The 16,019-nt window shown below is 51.6% G+C and overlaps 1 protein-coding gene across 1 annotated transcript; it reads right to left on the bottom strand.

Moving 5' to 3' along the window:
* Positions 1-494: 494 nt before the first annotated feature.
* SEC61A1 (SEC61 translocon subunit alpha 1) lies at positions 495-14,656 on the bottom strand. The gene is made up of 12 exons (XM_036911551.2): positions 14,500-14,656; positions 14,165-14,232; positions 11,441-11,506; positions 11,268-11,346; positions 10,187-10,318; positions 8,507-8,616; positions 8,084-8,237; positions 5,887-6,047; positions 4,464-4,661; positions 4,022-4,213; positions 3,590-3,666; positions 495-2,364 (listed from the first exon to the last, which is right to left on the bottom strand). Exons 1-12 carry the CDS (start codon positions 14,504-14,506, stop codon positions 2,178-2,180), a joined length of 1,431 nt encoding a protein of 476 aa, XP_036767446.1. The 5' UTR covers positions 14,507-14,656; the 3' UTR covers positions 495-2,177.
* Positions 14,657-16,019: the final 1,363 nt, after the last annotated feature.

Raw genomic sequence — 16,019 nt, 5'->3', positions numbered from 1 at the left:
GTGTGCTACCTTCTGGGGAACAGCCACCTGCCTGCCTCTGCTGCCCACACAGAGCTGGGGTGCGGGGCTGCAAAGACCCTCCTGGCTGAGCTTCAGGCTCGGCTGGTCAGTGTGGGATGAGCCCTGGCTCCTGTGGCAGCCAAGGGCAACGGTGCCCCTGGACCTGGCTGTGAAGGGGACCACAAGGCGGGCACATTCACCAGACACGTCAGTCTACTCCCATGTCCCAAGGACCTCGGAGCTGCCTGCATGCTGGCCCAGCTCCGGGGCTTGCACACCCTGCATTTCAGTCTACAGAACATCTGAGCATGCTGTTTGGTGGCACCACCAGAAGGCAGTTTCCCAGGCAAATGCCTGAGGAGGAATGTCCCTCTAAGATAGGCCTTGGCACCCCTGAAACCAGGCCCCACCAGCCACAGGCACCCAGGTTCTCCCCATGCTGGCCTGCTCAGTAGGAACTGGGAACCGAGCACCGGGAGCACATGACCAGATGGCTTGTAAAAAGTTGGCTTTATTAGTCACGTATTTACCTTATCTCAATTATGCCGTTTTGGCATCCACAGTGACAGTCCCCTGGAAGCCAGGGTCAGCCCCCACCATGACTACTGACCAGGACCCCGAGCCACGCAGGGCCCAGAGTGGTTTGGGGCTGAATAGACCATGTGTTGGGGAGGCACCAGGTCTCTGCTCAGGACTGGGTCTGACAAGGCCACGTGTGTGATATGACGGTGTGCCCTGGACTGGGGGCCGCAGCCTGCCAGGCCCATCCTGATTCTGCCACTGCCCACCGGGTGGCTCTGGGCAAGCTGCTTCTGGTCCTTGGGCTGGTCTGTTTCACTCTGTGCTGCCAGTGTGGCCCCCTAGGGGCTCTCCTGACTCAGGTGCTGAGGTGGTGACCCGGCTCTGCTTTGGAGGCCGTGCCTGCTGGGGCAGGTGTCTGTGCAGGGGGCTGCTGTCAGCCCCAAACTCCCTCAGAACTGGGGCACCCTCCAGCAGGAATCCCCCCGTTCGTGATGCCCACTCTGCTTCCAGCCACCATGCACTGCCTGTCCCGAGAGGGGCCTGAGGGCCACAGGAAAGTTCTCATTCCTAAGATCTAAATCACCCGCTATTGCGGACAAAACTTATTTCAGACATAACTGTGAGTCTTTTTATATCAAATTATGGAGCAACCTACCCAACAAACTAATTCTCTGACCCTCATTTTACCACAGATCTCAGGCCTGCACCCTCCTCTCTGCTGGGCAGTTCTAGTGGAAGCTGAGAGGAGATAGGTGTCATCTTGTCATTTACTTTACCTGCATTTGGTCCTAAGCATGATAAAAAAGTTCTAAAAATATAAGTGGGACATTTTCACCTGAAGGTAACAGTGGCCTGTACCGCCACTGTGCTGTCCTTCAAGTCTGAGCGCCTGCCCCAGGGCCTCCCTCTCTAGGGGCAAGAGGGAGGAGTGAGTGAACTGTGGGAGGTGTGTCAGTGACGCCCAGGAGACATGGACAGGCAGACATCACTTCAACAGTCAATGAGCACAGCCAAGAGGCACAGGCAGAAAAAATAACAGATGGCCCGAGTGCCTTCTGAAATGTCTCCCTCTCTTTTGGAAAAAGCTGTCCTAAAAATACTTATAAAAGGGAAAACAACTGTGTCTTCCAGAGAAAACAGTTTTAAGCCGGATATTCCTACTCCTGACTGGGAGGGGGCCCCGTGAGCGAGTCACCCGCATCTACCAGGAAACGCACGGGTGCTCCCAGCCTCAAGCCCTACCACTGGGACCAAAAGTAGATGTTTCAACAGTGTTTGTGCTTCTAACAGGACATCCCCTGCCTGGGGAAACAGCGGAGGCCAGAGCGGCCACTTAGGGCACTGAGAAGGTACAAATGTTAAAACAAAAGTTACATGGATGCTGGGGGACATTTACCATCCCCGCCTCTGGCAGGTACTGAATAAAATCTCACTTTTGCAATCCTCTTGCCAATGCCAGAAGGAAAGGAAAATTTCAAATTGGAAAATGTCTAGCACTTTACAAAGTGGAATGAAAGAATATGGAACTCAAAACAAATACTAAGAGGCAGTCTGTACGCCACAGCGTGCTCCCTGGGACGAGCAATCCCACAGCGAGGGGCCGCTGCTCCAGCCCCTGCTACGCTGGAGCCGCCTCTGCTCCAGGGAGACCCGGCTCAGAACAGAAGCGCCCCCATGCTGCCAACCTCGCTCTGCTCCTTGACGAAGATTTCAAAGTATTGGTAGATGATCGTGACAGCAAGCAGGATCCCGGTTCCAGACCCGATGGCGCCCAGGAAGTCAGCAAGCACAGAGAGGGCCCCAATGCACAGCCCCCCGAAGGCCGCGGCGGTGGGGATATACCTGGGAGTGGAAGACGGGTTAGCTGCGCACCCCGTGCAGGCCCTCCGGCCGGGCCGCTCCACGTGCTCCCCCTCCGCGCTCGGAGCCGCACTCCCTTACAGGTCTCTCCACGACCTCCTGGGAACGGCCCCCCTCACGCACCCTGGTCTGGACCAGGGCTGTGCCGTCCCGTAAGTCTACATGATCACATGGAATTTTGAAGAAGTAAAAAATATCACATTGTGACTCCTCTCATGTTAATTACAAATTGACATGACATTCTGGATATACTGGGTTAAGTAAGTTACCAACTTTCCCAGTTCCTTTTTACTTTCTTTCTTTACACATAACTCACATAGACCATTACTGTATTTTAGGATTTATCTTATTTCTTAAATGTGGCTCCTAGAATGTTTGAAGTTTCATTTGTGGCTTGGGTTATATTTCTACTAAACAGTGCTCAAAGTGATGGCTGTGGGCTACATATGGCCCACCGGACACACCAGGCCTGCCACCTGCCACTGAAGTTTGACAGGTACACAGCCACATCCGTTCATTTACGTACATCATCTATGGCTGCTTTCAAGTGACAGCAGGAGAAACGAGTCATTGCGACAGAGACGACGTGACCTGAAAAGCCTAAAATACTAAGGCCAACCCTGCTGCCCAGAGGCAGCTGCCCTGGAAGTGGGCAGGAGGTGCAGACTGCGAAGTGGCAGAGGGCCACCACAGGCGCTCCCTCCTGCCACGACCCCGAGGTGCTGCGGCCAGCCTCTCCTCAGCGCCGCCGCACATGGGCCCCCCACCTGTGCCTGGACCCGCATAGCAGCCGGTGGTGCTTGATCCCTCTCCCCTCTCTGGGGACTCTGCGTCCAGCACTGACCTCCCTAAAGGGACCCCCAGCTCTATCCCTTCCAAGCAGCCTCAGCCTCATCTGCACTGGGACGCCAGCCCTCTAGAAGGCACCTGCCCCTGCTCCTGGAGGATGCCCCCAGAGCCCGGCCCACACCAGCACCGGGGAGGATCCAGTGCCCTGGCCATGCCATCTTGTGACCTCTCCTTGCTGAGTGGCTAACTCTCTGAGGAGGGGGACTGTACGCGTTTCTTTTTTATCTCCGGTCTCCAGCATTTAGCAAGCTCATCAACATCTAAGGACACAAGACCTTTTCTAGCCAGTAACCCAGAGATATGATTTCATGAACTGAAGTCCCCCAGGCCAAGCCTGGGGACTGAGGGCGGCGCTCACCGGTTGAGCTCATGGACCATGGATGTCTCTCGGTGGCCTCTCATCACCATCTGCTGCTCTTTCAGCTGCTTTGCAACCTGCAGGATGCCCACCAAGGGGGACGGCATTAACTTTTAAAGCTGAAGGGAAAACGGCCATTTCATGGCGGTAGGCAACAGCTTTTCCTCCTCCGCGCCTAGTGGCACTTATATGCTCCCGGAGTCCTGTGACCAAGTCTCACCTCCCAGCTTGGCTCCAGCTTCCCAGACCAGATGCTGATGTACTGCTGGGCTCTGTCTTCAGCCATTACTGCTTTGCAACTGCCCTAGTGTCTGTCCGCTCACAGACCTCTTCCTTAAGAGGTGACAAGCTGAGGCCCCTTACACCAGTAACAGATGGGAACTGTGGCCTCCCTGCTTAATTACCCATCTAGAAACCATGGCCAATACTTACATCTTTCGCAGAGGAGCCCGAGACCTCAATCCAGGTCTTAGAGAAGAAAGCGCACGAGCCCAACATGAACACTATGTACACAACGGCATGGACGGGGTCTTCCAACACAGAGCCAAAAGACTCTGGGGGGGACAGGTAATAGCAAAGGCCACCAACTGGATAAGCACGTGCCGGGCCCCCGGAGGAAGTATCCTGAAAAGTATCAGAGAGCCTGTGAGCACCGCTTCTGTGCACCTTCCGGGCAGCACAAAGGTACCCACCAGATGAAAGCATAGGCTTATTCAAGTGCCCCCAGTGCCCAAAAGGGTCACATGCTCAACCTCTAAAAGGCACAACTAGAAAATACCTTTGGGTAAAATACCTGGTTGCGAGCAGACACATGGCGCATGCGCTGCGACCTGCCACAGTGCTCAGATTGACCCCTGAAAGTGGCCGTACTTACAGACCAGGTGCCCAGCAGGCTGACCAGCAGGTTGCCACTGAAGCGGGCAGACAACATCTGGGAGATGACATACAGGTTGGATACCAGGGCAGACTGCAGGATGATGGGGATGTTGGACGTGTAGAAAAGCTTGATGGGGTAGGTGTTGTACTGGCCTCGGTACCGGGCTGACTTGATGGGCAGGTCCACTCGGAAGCCCTGAGAAGCCAGACAGAGCCTCATTCCAGCTGCTGGGCAGAAACACAGACCAGCCGGGGACGGCCAGGCTCCAAGGGGGAGTGCGCTCCTGGCATAAGTTCAGGGCCCTCGGGGCCCTTCCTTACCATCTGCTACACTTGGGGACACACAGACAGAAGGCCCCCAGAAAGGCTTAAACATCCACTGAAGCACAACATATTAAACAATCCCGATTTTGTCTAAAACACAAAGTCCACCACTGTATGTCCACATCTAAGTGGAATACATGAAGCCTGGGACACAGGCCTGAGTCCTGATACCGGTCCCCTCTGATGCCGACCTCCCCTGCATTTGCCAGAGAGGCACATCCTGCCGTCCACCTCGCACCCCAGAATAGCTCTTTAGGATGTTTTTAAAGATAACACAGAAAACCTAGGCTTTTCTAAGAATACAACCTCGCCCTCGGAAACCCTTGGAAAAGAGAAAAGGTTTCTTTTACATTATTTTTACAAACTCCAGTGCCTAGTACAGGGCTTAGAATACAGAAGATTTAAAATAAAATCTTCATGACCCAAACTCAAGTACTCGCCACGTCCCTTAAGAGTTAGCTCATTATTAGGCAGGTGTCTTGACTAAAGGTCTCGGCTGAAGGAACGGACTTGTTTGGCGTCAGAAAAAGCATCTTCACAAGCATTTTAAACTGCCTCTTCAACTGCCGTCCCTTCTTTTCAGTAGGTGTCAGAATACAAAGCGGCCAATCAAAAAGTACAGAGATTCATCCAACTACAGAACAGTGACAGGCCATCTAGGTCTCTCCTGCAGAAGCAAGTTACACAGACCAGTAACTGGAAAGGTAAGAGCTCTCCCAGCGGAGGTCATTTCTAAGATGGGGCTAATGCCTACAAATAGTCAATAGACTGGGTAAGAGAGTGACGAAGTTTTAGGGTTTGAGAATGTTAGCGTCTCTTGAACTAAGTAAGAACTTAAAAACAGAGCCTCCCATCCAAAGGAACAAGTTTCAGAAAGATTAGGTCTGCCTCCACTGTGTAGTTCAGGCAAGTGCCAAGGACTCAGAGGGATACACTTACTTGTCCAGCTTATGTGGAACTTGCTCCCTTTAAATGCCACGGCATTGTTTCAATATGATGCACACAGCACCCTGGGGAGCGGGTGCGGCGTACAGAGCAAGGCCTCTCAGAAACATGAACGCAGACCATCAAACTCCAAGTGCTGGGCATGGACGCACCTGGAAGTAGATAACCACCGCGAAGACGAAGATGGTGGCGATGAGGTTCATGAGGTTGGGGAGGTTCTGGCGGTAGAATGCCTCACGAAGGGCACGGACCTTGTCGGTACGCGTGGCCAGCAGGTGGAACAACGCGATGATGGCCCCTTCAAATTCCATTCCTGTTGGCGAAGGAGGGACCACGTGGTAAGAAACACATGACTGCATTCAGCTCTAAGCTTCTTAGTAGCTCCAGCAGGGAGGAATACAGAATTAGTTACACAACTCCTGTAAGCAAGGAGACACAGCGGCACATCCAGTACTCCTATTTCTTCAGTAGTGATTTCAATCTGCAGACATGGGCTCTTCTAACTTCTAGAGTGGACTGATCTGTTTTGGCACATATATGCATCAGTGGCCAGCAGGTGGGTGGAGTGACGCTCAATTACACAATCATAAAGGCAGGTCTGCTGAACTCCAGCAGCAGGAGTCCCATAACTGAGGGGGGTGCAGGGCCGCCAATTCCCCTTTCCGGCAGTATGTGCATCGCCAGCTCCGGGGGAGGCTGCCCCAACAGGTGGGGCTCGGGCTCTCTGCCCCTTACACATGCCCCACCACGTGGCTGACCTGAATCAGAGTTCTCACCCTGCCATGAGAAGGTAAAGGAGGCAGGCCTGGATCAGCGCTGGGGAAACCCAGCCAGGAAGCAGAGCACGCTTACCCAGAGAAGGAAGAAAAAGAGCGAGTGTGGGTACCCAACCTGAGGACTGGGCAGTAGAGGGACGAGTGGGAGGAAGCGGGGAGCACAGGGCGCCAGTACGATCAGAAGTCTTATAAGCATCAAGAAATTCACTAAAGTTTAAAAAAAACTAGCAAGAAACAAGTACACGGCACTACTGCAGCCTGTGCTGCTCTGGATGGCGGCTGCCTGGCCCTGCACAGGAAGCCAGCAGTGCCCAGGCCCCCGTCTCTGCGGGGGGCTCAGTGAGGGTACTGGGAACAGTACATGGGGGACCTCGACACTGCCCCAGACGGCCATGCCCTGCTGGTTCCCCCCGCGTGGAACACTGCTCCCCCACGTGGTCACAGGGCTCCTTCCCTGTGAGGGCTTCTTTCCCAGGGGGTGGTCTTCCCAGTGATAGGCTCACCCTGGGATGCCCCTCCTGGCATTGCCACCTTGTCCCTCTGCCGGGTTCTCGGGGACCCCGCGGTGACACCTGATGTGTGTGTGACAGGCTCACTTCCCCTGGATGCACAGCACTCAGGACAGCTGATGGCACCGGTCCCTTCACAGGCTCCTGCTGAGCGTCTGCTGAGTGAAGGGCGATGCCAGTCTGGCTCTAGCTCTTCTGATTTATCACCTCTGGAACTCACTACCTGCTGAACCTCTGGCACCAAGACGGAGTTTCCCAGTGCTAAGTGCCACTTCAGGGACAAAAGCTGTCTGTGCCTGCCCTGTCCCTAATCCCATTCTGGGGTGCTCAGCCCCCTAGACAGAGCAGGGCTCAGCCGGCAGGGTGCCTTGGCGAGCCAGGCCCAGCAGCAGCAGACTCCCCGATGCAGCCATCCCGCTGCCTTCTCAGCCCTCTGCCCTCCCCAAGGTCCAGCCCCGTGGCCCTGCTCCCTTTCCCCGCAGTCCGCAGGTGGGCTGCTTTCGCAGTGGCGCTCCCTCCATGCAGGCACAGGGCTGTGCAGTCGCCCTTCCCAGCTGCACCTCCTCTACAGCCAGACCCCAAACACTGTCAGATGACAAGCCAAAAACCCCCTTTGCTTCTCAATTTCCCATCACCCCTGCATGGCCTCCTCTGTCCCAGCCTGCCGTCCTTTTCTCCTAATGCCTCGCCCACTTAAGACAGGCTGGCTTGTCAAAAGCCTGGTGACTCAGCATTACCTAGCTGTGTCCCTGCTTGCTGACCCTCCACTCCAGGGTGAGCCAATCCTTCCAAACTTGGCACCCATTGCCTCACTGGCCTGCTCCTGAATGGCGGGTGGGTCCTTGGCTGATGGCTTCTAAGCCTTTGTTGACCCCCCAACCCTGTGGGGGGCCAACATAAACCTACCTATGCTGAAGAAAACTCTGCAGACACAAACAGAAAAATCAGAGGGATGTACCATAACGTGCCAGAAGTTCTGTCGGGACGGGGTAAATTTGTCTTCTGCTTTGCACATACAAGGGCCTTTTTCTGAAGCCTGTGCCCACGGAAGCCCAGGGCCTTACCTCGGCCGGTGTTGACAGTGGTGGGGCTGAATGCCTTCCAAACGATAGTCTCGCAGATGTTCGTGGCAATGAAGAGGGAGATGCCAGAGCCCAGGCCATACCCTTTTTGCAGAAGTTCATCCAAAAGGAGGACAATTAAGCCAGCAACAAAAAGCTGTGAAAAGGATAAATACAGACACCCAGACAGTTAGCGCTCCCCGTGGGCATGGTTCTTTCCTTCTTCAGTAACTGGCTTCTCTGCTATAAATGCTGGAGGCTGAGTTGAAATTGGATGAATTTTTTCCCTTTTTCTGGCTAATTCAGAAGGGTGAACATTGGCATGCACTGGCTTCTCGGTTCGCTTTCCTTGTGTGTACGTTCACATTTGTTATTTGGGAAGCGTGAGTTTGAGGCCAGCAGAGGGGGTGTCAGTGTGACTGTTACCTGTATGGTGATTAACAGGCAGATTCCAGCCCCCATTTCAGAAGGGTCGCCGTACATTCCCGTCATCACGTACACGATAGACTGGCCAATGGTGATGATCATGCCAAACACTAGAAGTGGAAAGGGGAACTGTTCACAAAGTGGGACACTGCCTGGTCCTGGAGAGATGGTTACTGAACCCCTGCTCTGTGCCAGACAGTGGGGAGAACAAAAACAAAGAACATGGATGGGGGCTGCCAGGACCGGTCCAAGGGGTACCCAGGTCACAAGGTCCAGGTGCGCGGTAGCTCGAATGCCATCTGACAGCACACTAGCTCTGCCCTTCCACCTTCTCCTGAATTCACTTTCCTTCCTGGGATGGAGGAGGAGAGGCGAGCCCGGACACATCTGGTTCTTAGGAAAGGCGACCAGGGAGCAGAAGCTACTGATGACAATGTGAGGCAGAGGCACAATTTGGGGACGACACCATCTGGCAGCACCCAAACTCGGGCTGGAGGGCTGGGGTTCTGGAGGGCTGCCCCGCTTAGCTACACGCCGGGGCCACACTCCAGGCTCTTCTACGAGGTGTGAGTCCAGAGCACAGAATACCATCTCTGGTACCAGGTGGCCCCTACCAGCCTAAGTTTAATGTATTTCTGAAGGAAAAGCCTGGTGGTGCCGTCAGTTCAGTCACCAGTCCCATTTGTAGTCTCTGCCCCAAAGCCCTTCTGGCCTGACAGACACTTTCCTGCTGTAGACTCCCTCTCTTTCTTTTATCTCGTTACACGTCATGTTAGGCGTGATGGAACCCAGTCTATGATACTAGACAGGCCTTTCAGGGTCGGGGAGGCAGTTTCAGCTTTTCCAGTTATTTTGCCACGAAAAGTAAAATTTGACTCCGACATGACTTTTAAAAAGTGCTCAGTGACTGAATTCTCAAGGCCGAAAATTTTCAAAAAATTGTCTAAGACCAGTTGATTTGTGCTTTTGAAAAATAATGCATGAATGTATTTTTAAATCCTGATTTATGTTTGAAACTGACAGGCTTAAACTCGATCAGCCTTTCTTGCTCCCTTATTTAACTGATCTGTGAAACATGCAGGTGCAGAAGAAAATATGGCTTCGTAGTAAAGTATCACCTCTTAATTAATCCATTTCAGTCAGTCGGAAGCTGAACACTGATTAATTCTGATGACTGGTCATTGTTACTAGTGACCCTTACTATTTGCTAAAAGGCAAATGCCATTAGTATCCCCATTTATACAGATGAAGAAAGTGAGATCTAAGGGCTGCCATCTAACTTTGCCTGAGGTAGGGGGTGGTTAGGAGTAGAGCATTTTAAACTTCCAGAAGAAAAACATCAGTTGCCAAAACAGGCCAGGCGCTGGGATGTGTCACAGACACCACTCCACTCTTATAATGGCCTTGAAGAACACAGCACCTCCCTCTAGGTGGGGAGAAAACTGGTGGGGGAAGGGCACCGACACCTTCCCCTTGCCTTGCCCATCCCATCGAGTGTGCCTGGCACCTCAGCTCCCCTTCAAGGGCTCTCCTGCTGACACAGGCCACGGAGCACCTAGAGGGCTGGTATACCAAGGAGGGTACCTTGTACCAAAAAACCCTGTAATGATGCCCCAAACTTTATAGCAAATTCAAATTCACAACTATAGAGCTCTGAACATCATTGAACATCTCACTTACACTTCTGGGCTCCATTGAAAAGAGCTCGGTCTTTCGGGGTGTCACCAACTTCAATTATTTTGGCACCAGCCAAGAGCTGCATGATGAGGCCAGAAGTGACGATGGGAGAGATACCCAGCTCCATCAGTGTGCCTAGAGGAGAGTGGAGACAGGGCACAGCCACTGTTAGTTTGGGAAAGCACATTATTATGAAAATAAACGAGCAAAATTTGACTGTGTACCCCTTATACAAATCCATTGTTTCAGTTTGCTAGGAGCATTTCATTTAGAGAATAAACCCAAAATATCAACAATTAGAGTATAATTTAATTCATACTGTTCAGTCTGCCTGGCAACATCTTATTCTGTTTAGGAAGTCACATGGCATTTAAACAGACTGCTGTATTGAAATACACCATAAACAGATTCATTCTGGTTTTATAGAGATAAGAAAGGTTCGTCTCTTTATCAGTTAATAAAAAAGGCTAACAGCCAAATAATTCCCAGAGTCTGGGAAGGAAACCTGTACAATCGTATCTAGTTGTGAATAAACCTCTACTTCCATTATGCTAAAATGAGCTGTACTTCCAACCGATTCGGAACTTAATTTGGACTATCTTTAAAAACATAATCAAAAGCAGTATCAACATAAAGGTTCCAAACCGTCCCTTCTGTAAGCAGCTGCTTAGCACATACAAAACACTTACATATTTTTTGGACACGTATGTGTAACCTACAGATATGAAAAGGATGCAGCTGAGAAACAAATTATATAGTCTAAAGACTGTTACTAAAACAGGAGGGAGGCTAGTAGAAATGTCATCATTTCAGTTGTTTAAAAGACATTCTAGTTTGTCCATGTTTTTTATGACGGTGCGGACTTATCTTGTTATTACCGGTTCTGTACTACATTCAAGTGTTAATTCTAAATATAACAACATGCCTCTGTGCTGAATCTGGCATTTGCTAAGGCTATTTGGCACAGCACACTGACATTCTTCCCAAACACTCTCTGAACCCCACATAAAGCTAAGGCTTGTCATTTAAAGGAGGCGAGTCAAGTCCACACTGGACAGAGGGAGGCACAGCAGAAGAGGCCTACCTCTGTTGGAGGCTAGAATCACTCTCATCCAGTAGAAGGGGTCGGCTGAATCTGAAGACATGATACCGAAGAGAGGGATCTGGAAACAAGCAGAGAGCGAGCAAGTCAGAGCACGGGTCTCCGGCCCACTCCAGTCCCTCACCCTGGTACTGGAATGTGAAGCCTGTGCCTACCTGACAGCACACTAAGAAGATAAAGAGGGTGATAGCGGTCCACAGCACTTTCTCCTTAAACTGAATCTGTAGTACAAGAGAATGAATTAAGGCAACAAGTTATTTTCACACGCAAATACATACAAGAAGACTCGTGTCAGACCCCGTTCTCAGGCCATCAAAGGGAGTCTTGAACACTCCAAACCATGTACCAAACATAGGCACCCAAACCTAACAGCATGTACTGCATACTTTCTACGTACAAGGCACATATGCAAACACTTCCATGTGCATCATCTCATTTAATCCTTGTAACACAAACAGTGGCATCATCTTTATTCTACAATGAGAAAAATGAGTCTTAGAAAAGCTCAATAGATTTGTCCCAAATCCCACAGTGGAAGTGAATTCAAGTCCAAAGCTGTCAGCATTCACTGTTCAGGATCAGACCCAAGATCAAGACTGTTGCAACAGAAAGGGATTCCTAAATCAGAGAAGCGCTGATGACAACTGAGCCATCAATTTCCATTTGAAAGGACATTGTAAATGACAAACTCTTGTAATTCTGGAGTCAACTAATTTGGAGTCTGTGATTGTTTAGTAGTGCTAATTTTCTGTGAATTAAGGGCAAAGCAATGTAATAAACAATACTGGGGGAAGGCAGGCAGAGCTGCATGTTTAACCTACTACTAGTTGCATGGGTTCGTAGGTGGGACAGGACCCTATCTGAAACCATTTCACAGATGCCTGATAAATATGGTTAGAGATGTTTCCACCCTCCTACCTGCACCGGGCCCTCTGGTACTAAGCAGTAGGGCAGGAAGTCTTCTGGGTCTTCTGTCTCTAAAACCCAGTGTCTTCAGTGGAACTTGCTGCCTACCATGGCTTTTTAAAGGGCTTAAGAAACACAGTAATTATTGTGGACTAAGGATTCTGATATGGAAATACCTTGTGAGTGACAGTAATAAATGAACAAAACTATGTTCCTAAAAAACACTTTTTGAGGGGAAGAGATGTGCCTGTGAGCACGCAGTCACATCTCTTCTGGGAATGGCAGATGGAGTCCTCTGATTGCCGTTTTGCAAAGCCACAAGACAAGCACACAAAGTTGGTGGGCACTCAATGTCCAGACACTCCGCATGAAGTCGGGGTGAAGTCACAGAACTTTCTCCCTCTTGACGATGCTGCCCTTCTCCCCTGTCACCTCACCCCGCCCCTGGCAAGAGATTAGGAGGCCCAGGGAAGGCAAGGCCCCTTCAGGCTAACCAGTAACATAACAAGCTTGTATTGAAGGGCAAAAAAAAAAGCGGCTGATTTTTATGAGTCTTCTTTTTTATAATAACCAAGTCTCCTCTTCCGGATGCACCCACATCCAACTGCAGTATTTCAAAAGCTCTACCTCTTAAACAGCCTGAGTCCATTCTTGCTTCTCTCCCAGCCCACTCCCATGTTCACCCTCTATTGCAAAAACCTCTAAACCACTCAAACCCTCTATTCTACTTTGTAAGCAATCTGTGAATCTGTCTGGCTTCTCACTCATCTACCATTGCTGCCCACCGCCCTTCATGTGCTACCAATACTAAGCTTACACCTAACACCCTCCTGCTTGTTGTCTTTGCCTCTGCACACTGTATATTCCTTATGCCCAGAAACCCTTTCCCTCTCAAGAAAACGTATCCTCTCCTTCACAACCATCAGACATCACATCTTCCAGAGCCAAGCCCTTTCTGAGCCTCTGCTATACCCTGCACATATCTCCACAGCCCCATCTACCCCCCTTAGTCACAAGGCCAAGGTCACACAACCATTAAGAGACTATGAGGGTGGGCCCCAGGCATGTTTGCCTTCAGAGCCAAGCCCTTTCTACTGTGCTGCCAGGGAAAGAAAGGAGAGAACTTTGCATATTGCCTACCAAAGGCAGCCCAAATGTGGAGCATTTACATAAAATGATTTTAAACTGAAAAAAAGAAAAGACTCCAAGCCCCCAAGTGTCCAAGTTGATGTCAAGTACACATACACATATGTGAACATGGAACAATAGTCTGAAAAGACTGTAAAGACAAAAATATCTTCCTATTCGTTCTCTTTAATGCAAGAACCTAATGAAATTTTGCTTCGTTAATAACCTCCCTCAAACACTACCTTGGGCTGCAGCTGTGTAGCAGCAGAAATTCTGATAAAGTTTCAACATGGCTCTACATTTCTCTTTCCATGTTTTAATGTGCCTGCTGTAAAAAGCAGGATTTACAAAGTGTCTATTCTCAGCAACTTGACAGTCTACACAAAAGGTGCAAGCTCACTTGTACAAAATGAAGTGACTGCTCTTAGCTCCTTTCAGCAGCTGGACACAAAGAACACCCTCTACAAAAAAAACAACCCATGATCCGTCCCTGTTGGAGGTGAAGGAGGAAGAGTAATTCAATCTGAGGATCCTAACTGAGGCTTTTTGAGGCCTTATTCATTAACGGCCAGGATCTATTTCTGGGACAGGGCAAACCGGCAGCTTTGTTCACTAGAGTAACCTCCAAAGATGCTCCAAATAAATAAAGCACGATGATTTCGGTGCAAAGCCCCACACAACCATGTCACCTTTCGACAAAACTCAGGTGTGTACACAACTATACTCCTGGGAGAAGAGAGGAAGAGAGTTTCCATTTGGTGTGTTGAAGCCATTTTTAATTGTACTATAAACTTCAAGCGCCCAGTTTCACGAAGCCTTCTTTGGCGGCGATTCGCGGAACTTACCTTCCTCTCCGGCTTTTGAATTTCCGGCAGGATGACACAGAAGGGCTTGATGACTTCCAGAAATTTGACTTTGATGGGAGAAACAAAAGCAGAGTTAGGCACGGAGAAGCCCTCCGCGCTCCCCAGGGAAGCCTCCCGCCCAGCACGGAGTGGACCACGGCCAGGGGAGCGGGCCGCGCTCGGGGGGCGCGCAGGGACCCCGAGGGCGACCGGGGGCGCGGGCCTGGGTCTGCAGGGCCCCGGGCAGGCCGGCGGGTGGGCGCCCGCCTGGACCGCCGAGGGTCAGGAGGACCCGATACGTCCCAGCGGCGCCGGTGCTGCCCGGAGGGACTCACTCGCCATGGCGGCTGCTGCTCGGGCTCCGCGTCCCGCTTCTACTGCGCTCCGCTCGGAGGGAGGCGACGCTGCCCGCGGCCCAGCCTGCTGGGGAGCGCAGCACCTCCGCGCAGAGACACGTCAGTGCTAGCACCGCGGTGAGCGGCGCGGCGAGGGGCGGGGCCGGGCTGCGCAGCGCTTCCGCTTCCTGCCACGCGCTTCAGGCCGGCCGCCGCGCTGCGCCGGCTCCGCCGGGACCACAACTCCCGGCATACAGCAGGGCTCCCTGGGCCTGTCGGGAAGACGATGCCCAGCGGGGCGGGACGCCGGCACTGGGAGTGTGCTGCAGCGTGGACTTGGTGAAGCGGGAGCGCGCGGGCGTGGGCGTGCCGGGGGCGGTGCACCCTGGTGGAAAAACTGAGCCAAAGGAGCGACGTGGTCTGCGCACATGGCGTAGGGAACGAGGCGGAGTCCCAGGCTGCGCTTTTCACAGTACTTACAACTCTTAGAATTAGTGAATAGACTAGACTGTAAGCCCCTTTGAGCAGGAGCCTTGTCCCGGGGCCGACGGAACACCCTGATTTGTTGACTCGTTCGGCAAACCCAGAGACCTGCCCTGGGCGTGGGGTCCCGGAACTGACTCCTGTCGGGCCCTTTCCATCTGAAGACGAATGGGATGGGCTCCTGGAGAGACAGACGCGCAGAGAAGACCGGGGCAGCTCAGGAATCGGGAAGGCCTTCCGGAGTTGTTGTTTTTGTGCCAGTCTGGCGGGTAACTCGAGAAGAAATCAGGGAGGAGGGTGCGCTCCAGGTTGAGGAGGCCGTTGTGAACATGGCACGGCGGTGGGACTGCCCAAGATCTATGGGGAAAGAAGTCCTGTATGGCTGGAGCAAAGGCGGTGTGAAGGGGACAATAAGGTTTAATGTTCGCGGGCGGGGGGTGGGGGGGCAAGGGATGCTGGATGGGGAGTTTGCAATTTATTTTCGTGGCATGCATAATCATAGGGTAGCATTTGATAAGTAAACGACAGAAACGTAATGCTGTGATCACTTAGAAGAGAAGAGGTGGGTACGGCTAGCTGGGTATTAGGGACGGTGTCACGGAGCTAAATCTTGACCTGGACCGGTGGAAGTAGAGGTGCCATGTGACCAGATTTTTTTTGTCATATTAATTTAGGGATTGCTATTTCTGTTTTTCCTTTCCCTCCCATTTCTGGCATGTAGCCAGGATTTGTAAATCCTTGCCTCAGAAATTTTGGTAAGACAGGAAGTCTTTCTTTGAAAACCTAACCCAGGGGTAGGAGACTAAATGACTACGGGAGGCAGATAGGTAACTTACATCAGGCTTAGGTGTGACATTATTTGACATAATACATCCCCCATAAAAAATTTAATCATGGACTACTCTTCTAGAGCTGCTTCTGAAATGCAGCCCCAGCTTGCCGTCCAGTACCCACTGTCAACCTCTTATGGAGTTCTGGACTGGCCTTCCCAGGACTAAATCCAGCAGGTAGACCACAGCTGGTATTTAACCATTATG

Source organism: Manis pentadactyla, chromosome 1, assembly GCF_030020395.1.
Source record: "Manis pentadactyla isolate mManPen7 chromosome 1, mManPen7.hap1, whole genome shotgun sequence".
Taxonomy (NCBI): domain Eukaryota; kingdom Metazoa; phylum Chordata; class Mammalia; order Pholidota; family Manidae; genus Manis; species Manis pentadactyla.
The sequence above is the reverse complement of the archived record's forward strand: the minus strand, read 5'-3'. Positions and strand labels throughout refer to the sequence as shown.

Bases quoted from the DNA above. Each gene is read 5' to 3' on its own strand.
- SEC61A1 (XM_036911551.2), bottom strand. The intron at 11,507-14,164 runs GTAAGTTCCGCG...CTTGTACTACAG, and splicing joins TTCAAAAGCCGGAGAGGAAG to ATTCAGTTTAAGGAGAAAGT. The intron at 4,214-4,463 runs GTAAGTACGGCC...GATACTTTTCAG, and splicing joins GCCTGCTGGGCACCTGGTCT to GATACTTCCTCCGGGGGCCC.